Source organism: Bidens hawaiensis, unplaced genomic scaffold (genome assembly GCF_021521415.1).
Source record: "Bidens hawaiensis isolate Kalapana, Puna unplaced genomic scaffold, B.hawaiensis_p1.1 tig00032119_1, whole genome shotgun sequence".
Classification (NCBI taxonomy): domain Eukaryota; kingdom Viridiplantae; phylum Streptophyta; class Magnoliopsida; order Asterales; family Asteraceae; genus Bidens; species Bidens hawaiensis.
In genome coordinates this window covers 73,858-86,182 of record NW_027495455.1, presented here as the reverse complement: position 1 = coordinate 86,182, position 12,325 = coordinate 73,858, and the positions used below count along the sequence as shown (strand labels likewise).

General features: G+C 36.8%; 1 protein-coding gene across 1 annotated transcript; it reads left to right on the top strand.

Moving 5' to 3' along the window:
• The first annotated feature begins 1,514 nt into the window (after window positions 1–1,514).
• LOC143583089 (10 kDa chaperonin, mitochondrial-like) lies at window positions 1,515–3,089 on the top strand. Its single transcript, XM_077065495.1, has 4 exons — window positions 1,515–1,663; window positions 1,764–1,960; window positions 2,591–2,671; window positions 3,071–3,089. Exons 1-4 carry the CDS (start codon window positions 1,559–1,561, stop codon window positions 3,087–3,089), a joined length of 402 nt encoding a protein of 133 aa, XP_076921610.1. The 5' UTR covers window positions 1,515–1,558.
• Window positions 3,090–12,325: the final 9,236 nt, after the last annotated feature.

The following is a 12,325-nucleotide window of genomic DNA, read 5'->3' as shown; positions in this document are numbered from 1 at the left end:
TGTTTTAATTTTTTAAATATTAAAATTAATTAAAAGAATTAATAAGCATAATCAGTATAATATAGGTTGAGTAATGTAGGTTAATGACAGAGGATATGATAAGATTACGTTGACATGACGAAGCATGAATTAAGATCGATCGAGTATAACATATGCTCAATCTAGTAATTGAGTAAAACACATTCGAATATGATCGACATGGGTAACACAAAACAAAGTAAATTAAGTTGAATCACAGCATTACATGCGATGTAGTAACTAAATGGCATCTTATTCCAATATCACATGTCACTTGTGTTAAAGGTAAAACTTGTAAAAAGTTGAATATGTATGATAACATGTACAATAGTGAACAGTAGTGATTATATCAGATTAATGGAGCGTGCCCTTTCTGACAATGAGTTTTTTATGGACTTATGAGATGAACATAATTAATTATAATTTTTCACCTTAAATCGCGTAAATTCAAGCGATTATTTTCATTTCAAACAACTTAGAAAATGTCGTTATATAGCTATCTGTACATTAATGTTTTAACTATTATTATTATTATTATTATTTGTGTAGCGCTACTTATATTGAATAATTAAGCGTGGTTTGTAGATTTAAAATATAATTAAACTCACGATCAATCTTTGGTTGAAATGTGAATTGCAAATCACGTTGTAAGGATCAGGCACGAGGCATCCCTTAAATACCTATTTAAGTGAAACACACTCTCTTATAATCAACTACTCAATTTTAAAAGAACCTTTGGTTATAGGTCATTCCTTATATCAAGCTATCTCATTATTTTATTTATTTTTTTATTTAAAACATCCATTTGCAACCTATTGGTTTAATGTTTATAGATATTCGAACTTAATTTTTTTTTTTTTAAATGTTCTTAGCGAATGTATCTCAGTCTTTAAGGCGGCGTGCCATTTTTTACAAGTATTTTGTGTATGTACTCTTTTTAGTTTTAGGTGTGCATATTTTTCAATGATTACATCCCTCTCTATATACATAAGCGTATATACGGGGAAAATTCTCAAAATAGTCTTTTTTTTAGAGAGACGATTCTCAAAGTAGTTATTTTTTCCTTAGAATTTTTTAAAATTTAGACTGTCAAGACGTATTGGGAAAAGATAAAAATAAAGAGGGAGCAGTCCAAATCTTGAAGGAAAGTCAGGTAGGAGACGGGATTTAGGAAAATAATAAAGGTAAAGTCCAAATTTTTTGTAATCTTGGAGTAAAAGTTCAGATTTTTCTAAAACTTTTTTTTCAAAAAACCGTCTTGAGAGACTGTTTTTTATATTTCCTACATTTCCCGTCCATATTTTCAAATTCTTGGAAAAATATATTTTGATAATTATACCCCTGAACCACCACCACCACCTTAAACCACCACCATCACCGACGCCGTCGGCCCCACCCCATCACCACCACCGTCAACCGCCACCACCATTTCATGGATCTCCGCCGCCGACCTCCTAAACCTCTTAGAACCTTCCACCACCATGTTTAAATCACCGTTCGTCTAGATCACTGCTACACATTAATATTATTATCATTATCAATGACGAAGCGTTTGATTCCATCTCTAAACAGAGTCCTGGTGGAGAAGATTCTCCCACCGTCCAAAACCACCGCCGGCATCCTCCTCCCGGAGAAATCATCAAAGGTAATTAATCAATTAATTAATAACATAACTCATCTCTCAATTATTAACAGATCTGGAATTGGGTTTAGTAATTGAACCGGTTTTGTGAAATGGGTTGCAGTTGAATTCGGGTAAGGTGGTCGCTGTGGGTCCCGGGAGTCATGACTTACACGGGAACAAGATTCCGGTAGGTGTTAAGGAAGGTGACACGATGCTGCTGCCGGAGTATGGTGGCACGGAAGTAAAGCTCGGTGAAAAAGATGGTGGTGGTTCGTTGGGGGTGATGGGGTGGGCCCGACGTGATGGTGGTGGTTCAAGGTGGTGGTGGTGGTGGTGGTTAAGGGGTATAATTGTAAAAAAAATATATTTTTCTAAGAATTTGAAAATATGGAGGGAAAGGCAGGAAACATAAAAAAACAGTCTCTCAAGACGGTTTTTTTGAGTAAAAAAGTTTTTAAAAAATTTAAACTTTTACTCCAAGATTACAAATAATTTGGACTTTACCGACATTATTTCCCTAAATCTCATCTTTTACCTGACTTTCTTTCGAAATCTCGTCTTTATTTTTATCTTTTCCCAATGCGTCTTGACAGTCCAAATTATAAAAGATTTTAAGGAAAAAAGGGCTATTTTGGGACTTCTCCCTCCAAAAAAGGCTATTTTAGAAATTTTTCCGAATATATGATCAAGTGTTTCACTAGGTTCTATTTTAAGTCTACTATTTTATTCATTATTAAAAGAGGTCTAAGTTTTGTTCGATATCAATGTTTCTTCTAGAACTTCATTTTGCTCTGTAATCATATTAGTGTCTTCCGAAATATTGACCTTTTCAATGGGGCTTAATAATAGTTTTCCACAACCATGATATTTTGCTCTTTTTTTCTCATTTATTCTTATTTTGGAATTGATTTGTCTCCTATACTTTCTTTGTATGGTAATTATTTCTAGGTTAACTTCAGTTCTAGCAGATAAACTTGATGCTGGTATATGTGACCCTGTCAACTCAGTTTTTGTCTGTGAAAGCCTTTGGTAATTCTATTGCTATTCTTTGCAAATGTATAATCGTTTTGACTATTCACACTCACCTCTTCGGGGTTGAATGTCAATGGTGATGATGTGTCACCGGTCTTTATTACTCTTGCCCTCCCTATGTAATTTTGTCTAATTAAATTTAATAGCCACCAAAGCGTGTTGTAAATATGTCTTCCATCAATGGCTCTAAATATTTAATAACATATTGGGAGTGAAAACCAATGTAAATGCATAGTCTTTTTGTGGTCCCATTTTGATAAGTTGTCGTGACAATATGGGTATGATGTGTTGTAAAACACACGTATTTTCCGCACCTTTTATCTATGTTTTTGTATTACATTTTATGTGTTTTAACTTGTTTTAGATAGCTTTTACATATTAATCTTTATTTTGTAGGCTATGGGTGAAAGATTGAAGAAAACCGGACTTTTGGAGCAGTGTACGAGCTTTTTACGCATACGTTTTCAAGTAAAACTCAAAGCCCGGGCCGTCTACAACATGAAAAAGCCCAAGCCTCATATTATAACATAATATAAAAAAGAAAAAAAAAACCCTAGGAGGGTTGGAACCTGCGATCGGACCAGAGCAGAAGAAAAAAAAGAGAAAAGCTTTTTGCAAGCTAGGTCTTGGTGTCTTGGCGGCTAGGGAAGGAAGAACAAACAAGAACAAGCCTCGGTGGTCGTTTAACATCAGTTTCACAGCAGCAAGAGCAGCCGAAAACCAACACATATCCTTTCCTTAAACTATTGTTCATCAATCTTTCTTATTCTTGTTGAATTGTTAACTAGTTTTGCAATTGCTTTAAGGATTGACTTGTTATTGATTAGTATTGATTGTTGGATGATTATTATGATGATTGGTATGAGTTTAATGATGATTTTGTTGAGTGTTTGCTGCTGTTCAAAAATTATGAGAGGCTAATCTTGTTAGTTCTATCTAGGAAAGATGAAAATTGTTAGTGTTTGATAGGTTTTATGGATTGTTTGATTGCTAGACGTATTTTGCTATTGTAAAGTTTGATTTAGACATGGAATAGGTTGTGCTTAAGGGCTGGAAATTTTGGTGAATTATTGCATAAACCCCGTGTGTCGGTTAATTAATTTTGTGTTGATTGATCGGTGCATTGTTTGATTCTAGACTTTGTGTTTAGGGTTTGTTTGCGGTAGGTACAACCGTAGGTTTTGTTGCATGATTTATTGGATTAAGTACAGCGGTTAGACACCTTCTTTGAGACCGAGAGGTGATAGGAAGTTAGGGTCATCTCATTGCCTTTACATGCTAGAATAAGGATTGCGCGAGAGCGAGTTCGTTTCTTGTCAGGTTTAGGTGTTTTGAGTGACTAGTTGATCTATTTTAGTTTAAGTTGAATTGTTCCTCTATCCTTGGTTGTGTAGTATTCATTGCCATTAGGGTCGAGTGTTGGTGAGACCGAGAGGTGATCTAGCATTAGAACACGTTAGCAATTATTTCCCGGTTTGGTCGTTTTAGCCGATTTTGAGTAGTTAGGGTTTATTGAGTGAGACCGAGAGGTAATCCAGTGAGCCCGAGCGATCCTTAGTCGTGTCATCTTTAGGGACCGGTGTCTTGAAGTCATTCAATCCATTAGCTTGTTAGGCCTACAATTTGATTCAGACCTAGGTAGACGTTTTTCTCCATCCTAAGTTAACACACTTAGTTCCCCGTTAAGTTTTCTATTTTTAGTAAGTTTTGTCAGTCAGTCTAGTTAGTTCAGTTAAGTAATTAAAAATCAAAAATCAATTAAATATTATTCTAAGGTAGGTCTTATCTAGGGTTAGTAATCGTTAGCGTCTTACGTGTCCATGTGTTCGATACTCGGACTTCTTAGGTCTATACTACTTGCGATCGGTACACTTGCCGGTTGTGTGTGGTTTTAGGATTTTCGTTTTAATATTAAAGCTTAGTTGTGAGGATCATTTTTATAGGGTTATTAGACACACACCAGGGTACATAGGCCACACACGCTGATATTTTGAGATAGTACAAACTTAGTTCTTTTCTGTAGAAGAGTTGTACTAGGCAGTATTAAATGATTTGCAATTGGTCTTAATCTGATCGGTACAAGGCATGCGAAATGGCACGCCCTATGCAGATTAGAGGTCTAGTGATAAATTGTAAATGTCGTTTATATTAATGCTTCGGCTAAATTATATTATATATGAACATGAGCAATTAGATGTTCAATATTTTTTTTCAACCTACATACAATAGCACGTTGTTAATTTATGCACTACAAAAAAATTGAGCTTTTTTAGCGGCGACCAAAGTCGTCGCTAATAACCCTATATGTCGCCGCAAATGCTTTTAGCGGCGATAGGGGTCGCCGCTAATATTTCGTCGCTAATAGTCTTTATGTCGCCGCTAATAGTCTAATGTCGCCGCAAAAGGTGTCGTCGCTAAAGATGTTGCCGGAATCCACCGTTAGATTCCGGCAGACCTTTTTTTTTTTTTGCATTTCCAATTTTTTACTGCTAGAACAACTATGTGCAGATGTTTTCAAAACGCATACCACAACCATTAGATTTATATAAACAAACAAAAGCACATAAACGTCAAGTGTTCCAAATGTTTTGTTTAAGCTAAACATAAAACAAACAATTAACTCTTCAAATATCCAGTATGTGGTATCTTTGAATTTTCCTCACTCTTTCCCACGACTCAAACTCATTCCCAAAAAACTTGTCAAACAGTTTAGCGAACTCCTTGATAGCACCATCTACATTCTCCCATTCTTCATCCCACTCTACAGCTTGCATTTCAGCACCAACTTTCCCCGTTTTCATGTACGTTTTAATCTGCAAGAAGTTAAAAAAAAACCAATGAGCGAGGCATTCTTGTTTGTGTCCGTTTGTTAAGAAAATAAACGTTTTTGTGTTCAATTATAGTTAACAAACATCAACTGAAAGTAGTACACGAATGAACAACAAACATTTACGAACATAAAAAAACAAATGAAACATGTGTTCATGTCCATTCACTTAATGTTCGGTTCGTTTACGGACAAGGTAAACCATTACTGAAAGGAAAGTCAAAATTTGATTTACCTAAAAGCACCGAAAATCATTGATTAGCCGATGAACAGATGTTGAAATCCATACGCCTTTTAACCCGCTACCTACTTCGCCAATTAAAATTGACTCGTTCAAACCCTACGCATCAATGAATGAAAAAAGTCGAGAAAATATCTCTAGAATAATGACTATAGGCTCTATTAACAAACCATTTGAAAACACTTTTTTCTTCCCAAATCAACATTACCAGCCCTATTAAAATGATGAGCAGAATAAAATACATATAAAATCTACCTTCCTACAAAAAGCATGAGCTTCACACACCACTGACTTCATACCAACACACTCATAGCAATAGTCTGCACCACCTCCAGCAATCTCCATTATTACATGCTCCAAAAAAAAACATCATTAATTAGTCATTTTTCATTGATGAAACGGTATATGTTATTGTGTCGAATAAAAATTTTAACTTTGGTTGAGTTACCTGGCTCACAGCTTTGTCCCCACAAATCGGCTACCTGTAAAAACAATTCAGAAAGCTCACAAGTTGCTCAAAATCGGTTAATTAGTAAACAAATCAGGTAGAACCGGCTTGCTCTGTAAACATGCCGAGCGCAAGCCAAGTTTGGCCCAGCTCGTGGTTCCCGTTTGGTTTCACCCGCTTGGAATTATTTGATTTGTTTTATACTTGATCTTTCAATTTAATTTTCTTTTCTGCAGTTTATTACATATCAGAAATTTTCAACACTTTTTATTTTTAGATTTCCCACAGATGATATTTAAATTTAGTTGCTAAGTGCTAAATTATTTAGTGATTGCATTAAATTTAACCATACTGCATATACTAGGGAAAAATATAACATTTACTGTCAACAAACAGCCCATTTGAGATTTTGCAACCTGCAAGTACTTAGTCCATTTTGTATTCAACGTGCATACATAAGAAACAGTCTGGTCCAGTTTATACAGTTTATTTTTCGTATAAACTACAAACCAAACTGTTTGTTATGGTTTAAAAATTGTTAAATTGACCAAGCGAAAATAAAATTAAGAAACCGTTTGGATGGTTTCACGGTTTTAAACCAAGCCATGAACACCCCTAGTCATTACAGTTAAGATATTAAAATGAAAACTAAAATGATACCTTATGTATCTACAAAAGTAAGTTCATGCGATGCAATAATACAAGACTAACAGCTGCAAATAGAATCTCAGCAAGCAAGAACAAAGAAATACCCTGCACAAGTATTAGCTCATAAGCCTCAATCCATTACAAACACTAAATCTGAACACATGAAAAAAAGTAAAGAAATTAGAAGGATCATTTGTCATACCATGGATCAGGTGTACTCAGGTGATGTCGAACCCACAGGTCAGCAGCAGCAATGTCAAACCCGGTCAGCAGCAAGTGTCGCCGGAAAATACATATATACACATACACAAAATTAACATGTATTATACCTAATATCCCCAAAATAGGACTTACTCATAGGTTGGTAACGGAAGCAGTGGTGGCAGGTAGTTGTCGTTGGAAGTCAGAAGCGGTCGGCTGTGGTTGTGGTTGGAATTAAGGTGGTTTTCAACGATGCGGTGGTGGTCACGAGGCGTACCAGTGGTGGTTAATCGGAGATGGGAGAGTTTTTCAGATTGTGGGCTGATATGTAATAGCTAGGGTTTGAAGGAATTTTGTAAAAGAAGAGAAAGAGGAGCCGAGAAAGAGAGAGAGAGACAGATTGAATAATTTTGGGAGAGGGATAAAGTGAGAAAGAGAGGGATCGATGGAGGGAAAACATCCCGCTTTTACTTTTAGCTCATTAGCGGCGACAATTTCAACGTCGCCGCTAATAGTGTCACCCCTAATGCAGTAGTGATGTGGGATATGATATAAATTCCCCTACATGATCCATTCAAATGTTTTTTTATTAGGTTTTCCAGAAAAGTACCTTTCAATTGTATGATTTGTTCTAATAGCATGCAAATGTTACGTATATGGTAAACGGCTCATATGTGGTTACCATAGGCAAAAATCAATTGTGAGCTCACAAATACCCCCCTAGATTCTTTTCAATTTTTAAAATTTGAGAGCTTACTTTCAAATTGGGAAATTTTCAAAGTAGTCCATTTTGACTGAACTTTTCTAGAAATAGCCCAAGATCAGCTAAAATTCCAAAACTAGCCTAAAAATTCCGTCGGATCTGATGAAAACCGTCCCTAATCCGACGGATTAATGACCCTATTAGGTCGCGCCACGACGCATACTATACTGTCGGATTCGAAGGTTATGGTTTTTTCTGGAGGACTAATGAAATACATCGACGTAAAAATAAACACTCGGATCTGACGATTCAGTTCATGCTTCCGTCGGATCCGACTGTTTAATTTGTCCGACGAACCCTAGCTTTTTCAATCAGGGGTTTTTGAATTTGAGTTTTATCGTGAAATTGAACATTGCGGTTGTATTCTCCTCAAAGAACTAAGCGATTTGCACTATTGATTTGCTTGATTTTGTGGAGAAATATGAAATATGGAGATGGAGGTTGATTATAGAGGTTTAGGGTTTGAGATGTAGAAGATGAAGAATTCCGTCAGGCCCACTAAAATTCCATCGGATCCGACGGTTTATTAAGAAATTCCGTCGGATTCATTAATACGTTGACACGTGTCATGATTTTAAAGGTCCAAAAATTCCGCCGGACGACGTTGAAATTCCGTCGAATTAGACGGGAAAAATAGGCTATTTTAGGGATTTTTTATAAACCTAGACTATTTTTGAAAAATTGTGATTAAATTAGGCTATTTTGAGAAACCTCCCTTTCAAATTTTTTAAACGGGTGTCCATTTACCGTTTTAGTTATTCGTCTCTAAACTGTTTCATTTATTGAAAGATGGTTTTTTATTTATAGTTTTATACACAAAGATATCAAGCAGGAAACACATTTTACAATAATATATACGTAGAAAATCAGCATCAGATATTTGATTCTATAACATCTTCAATTATTTATTTAAAAACGGCAGCAAGTGAAGACAAAGTTCTTTAAAAGGATCAAGTATGCCTACACCTTTGTGGATCTTGCTTGATCTATTATATATATGCATGCTGACCCACTTTCACACCATTAAGCACTTGTCTTATTGCTCATCAGTTTCTCTAGGAAAGCAGCATGCAGATGGATGTGCAAACGGTGGGATCAGCGGCAGTAGCATTCGGTGGTCCGGCAGCAGTCGTTGCCGGTGGTGTTTCTATGTTGTTCCTCAAAAGTTTTTATTTCACATCAGGCCGGTGGTGGTGGTAAACCCAATCATCTCCCTTCTGTTCCTGGTAAACTCTCTCTCTCTTAAACTGTTAAATCTGATTTTGCATGATTAAAATTGATGCAAGTGATAGTCGTTTCAGATTTCTAAAATCCGGAATTAGAATTGTTTACTTTAAGATCATAAGATCCTAGTTAAATATTAATTTATTTTTTGCTCAATTATTTTAAATTATATCAATTGTAGCTTGACATAAAAGGGCTCCACAATGAAAGACTCAACCTCCAACGATGCCTCCCTGACTTCCACGTATAGTAAATTACAAAGATGCTCTGTAAAGCATACACTTTTAAACTTAATGGAGAATGGTGCACGAGTTCGAGTGGAGCCTTAAAGAAGATATGGGAGAAGATATTAATATGCTTGGGCTGACGACACAAAAACTTAATCCGATGCTTGCGGTTATTAAGCCCCGAAACTAAACAATATGGAAATGCAAGAGTTACAACTAAGGTTATAACCTGCCAATTTATGCATTGCGTGTTTTTGTAATTTGCATGTTAGAAAGTTAGCATTTTAGCCTAAAGGTATTTTGGTGTGTTAAATGTTGTCGCTCTCCTAGAGGACAAGGGTTCGAGTGTATTTGTGAACTGTATGATAAAATTAGAAGTATAGTAGATGGGTGTATGAATTTCAAAAAAAAAAAAAAGAAAAGTGATATAGCAAAATCTCATTTATAGGAAAAGTCATCCGTGACACGTTGAGCTATTAATTTACTAATGCGATGTTAATTTTTTTACACTTTATTTTCAAAGGAAATTGTTAGGATTAAATGCACACACAAAAACAATAAACGAACACGAGGATTTAACATGGTTCGGTCAAAACTGACATACGTCTATGGGTGGCAACTAGGTATTCTTTATTGAGTGACAACGTTTACAAGTACATAATGTAGTTTAAATAGATATCGAACTAGGGTTAGTAAATTGTTGAACAAGAAATCTACACTGGGCTGGGCTTGGCCCGGCCGCCCGCACCCGTCTCTTCTTTTGACTTCATATAATAAGCCGGCCCGAACAAGGCCTACGAACCCAACAATCTCCCACTCGGAGGTCTTGAGTACTCTCGTCTGCACTCCCGATTGTACTTCTGTAATATGAACATTAAACATCTTCTAGTTGTCACCGCCTTCTCATCAATGAACCTGAAGGCCCGTTGAAGCTCCCCGGAGCTCCAACAAGTCAGTCACGGCTAAAACTGCCCTGACCCATTCTCTGTCCCTACCAGCTCCCACTATAACGAACTACCGGATCCTGAGATAACCTGAGAACAAACACTCTCCATATTCAGCAAGTAATTCACTGGAAAGATTTTTACAGCTGGAATACTGGTTTTCTTAATCCATTGTCGACCTGGAACTGTAATTGAAACACGACCTGTGCTCCCACTGTCACAATGTCCCCCAACTGATTTAACCTTCCTAGCTCGTTCATCCTGAATCTTCACTTTGGCTCTGGGTTTGTTACTTGCAAAACGAACCTTCTTCTTCCCACGAGATTCTATGAACCAGACTCTGTCTTTCATCGGAACTGGATCAACTTCTTCCGGTGATGCGTCGACCATATATAACGATCCCCTTTTCTTGCCACGAGCAACCACGAGATTTCCTTTGACTACCTTCCACTGCCGATTCTCGAACTTAACATCATGACCCTGGTCATCCAACTGCCTAACTGAAATCAAACGTTTCTTCAAACTTGGAATAACCCTCACGTCTTTCAAAGTCCAGGAAGTACCGGCTGAAGTTATCAAATAAGCGTCTCCCATACCCGTAACCTCTAGAATATCACCGTTTGCAAGTCGAACCTTTACAAAATTCCCCAAATTTAAGATTCTTCATCGTTTCACTACATTGAGTGGCATGAAATGATGCACCAGAATCCATCACCCAAGCATCAACGTTACTCTCAACACTTCAAACCAAAGCGTCATCACTACTGACTCCGTTATATGTGTCGTCTTCTGTAACGTTCACATCTTTCTTACCATTCAGACAGTGATTCCTGAAGTGTCCTTTCTCTTTACAACTCCAGCATTCAATATCTTTACGAGTCTTATACTGACTACTCTTCCTGCTCCCACTGCCTCGCTATTTTCCCCTACCTCTACCTTCTGTGACAAACATATTTCCTGAAGATTCACCTGAACTTCTACGTCTTGAATCTTCTCCCAGAATCAGGTTCCGAATCCCATCAAAAGTAATTTTTGTAGACGAACTACAAACCGCAGTCACTGTTTGTGACCAACTTTCGGGCAAAGAGGATAATAACAAAAGGCCTTGAACTTCATCAACAAACTTAATGTCCACTGACACTAACCGGGAGAGAATCGAATTAAGATTGTTGATATGCGTTGTAACTGACCCACCCTCTTTCATTCTTGTTATCACCAACTCTCGGATAAGATAGACCTTATTTGCTGCCGAAGGCTTCTCATACATGTTGGATAGCACCTCCATCATACCACGCGCTGTGGTTTCTTTCATGATATTAAACGCCACATCTTCCGACAATGACAAAATAATGCAAGCCCTAGCCTTCTTGTCTAACTTTTTCCAATCTGCTTCTGACAACTTTTCTGGTTTTTAATCCTCAAGTACTACATCTAAGTCTTTCTGACAAAGTAGCGCTTCAATCTGTATCTTCCACCAACCAAACTTTTGTCCATCCAACTTTGTATCGAAACCTTTCCGTCTTCTGCTATGACAATGACTAAAACGAAAAACTGGATAAAAAACAGAGACATACACAGCAATGGCACGGGCCTGAACTTAACGGTTGTTCTACTGAACTCTGTTAAAAAATCAATCTATTTAAACGGCAGCGGAAATACGAACTGTAAATCAGAAACTGAAACTTTTAAACCGAAACGATAAAACCTGACAAACGCGGTTGGCACTGGTTCTCCATTTCTTTAATGCTTCTTCTGATTGACAACGGTTCTTCAATAAAAATAGGATCTTGATTCAATTGTTCTTTGCTCGTTCACTTAACCAAAACTAAATAATTTATGCACCCAAATCAAAAGGTTGCCCAAGGATTATGGACCGCAAAACAGGCTACTGCCTTCTTCAGCCCAATAAAAGAAAAAAGGCTAAAACTCCTTTCTTTGTCTTTTTCTTGAAAACGAGCGGAACCAAAAAAGAATATACAAATCCTTTTTCCTTTACTTCTTGAATGGTGAACAAATACAATTTATTTTAATTGTTGGTGCTTTCCAAATCACAAGTCCTCAATCGTCCACTGCTAAAACGCACCTGCAATTTAGCCTGCGGATCTGGCTCTACGATTCTTAATCTTAA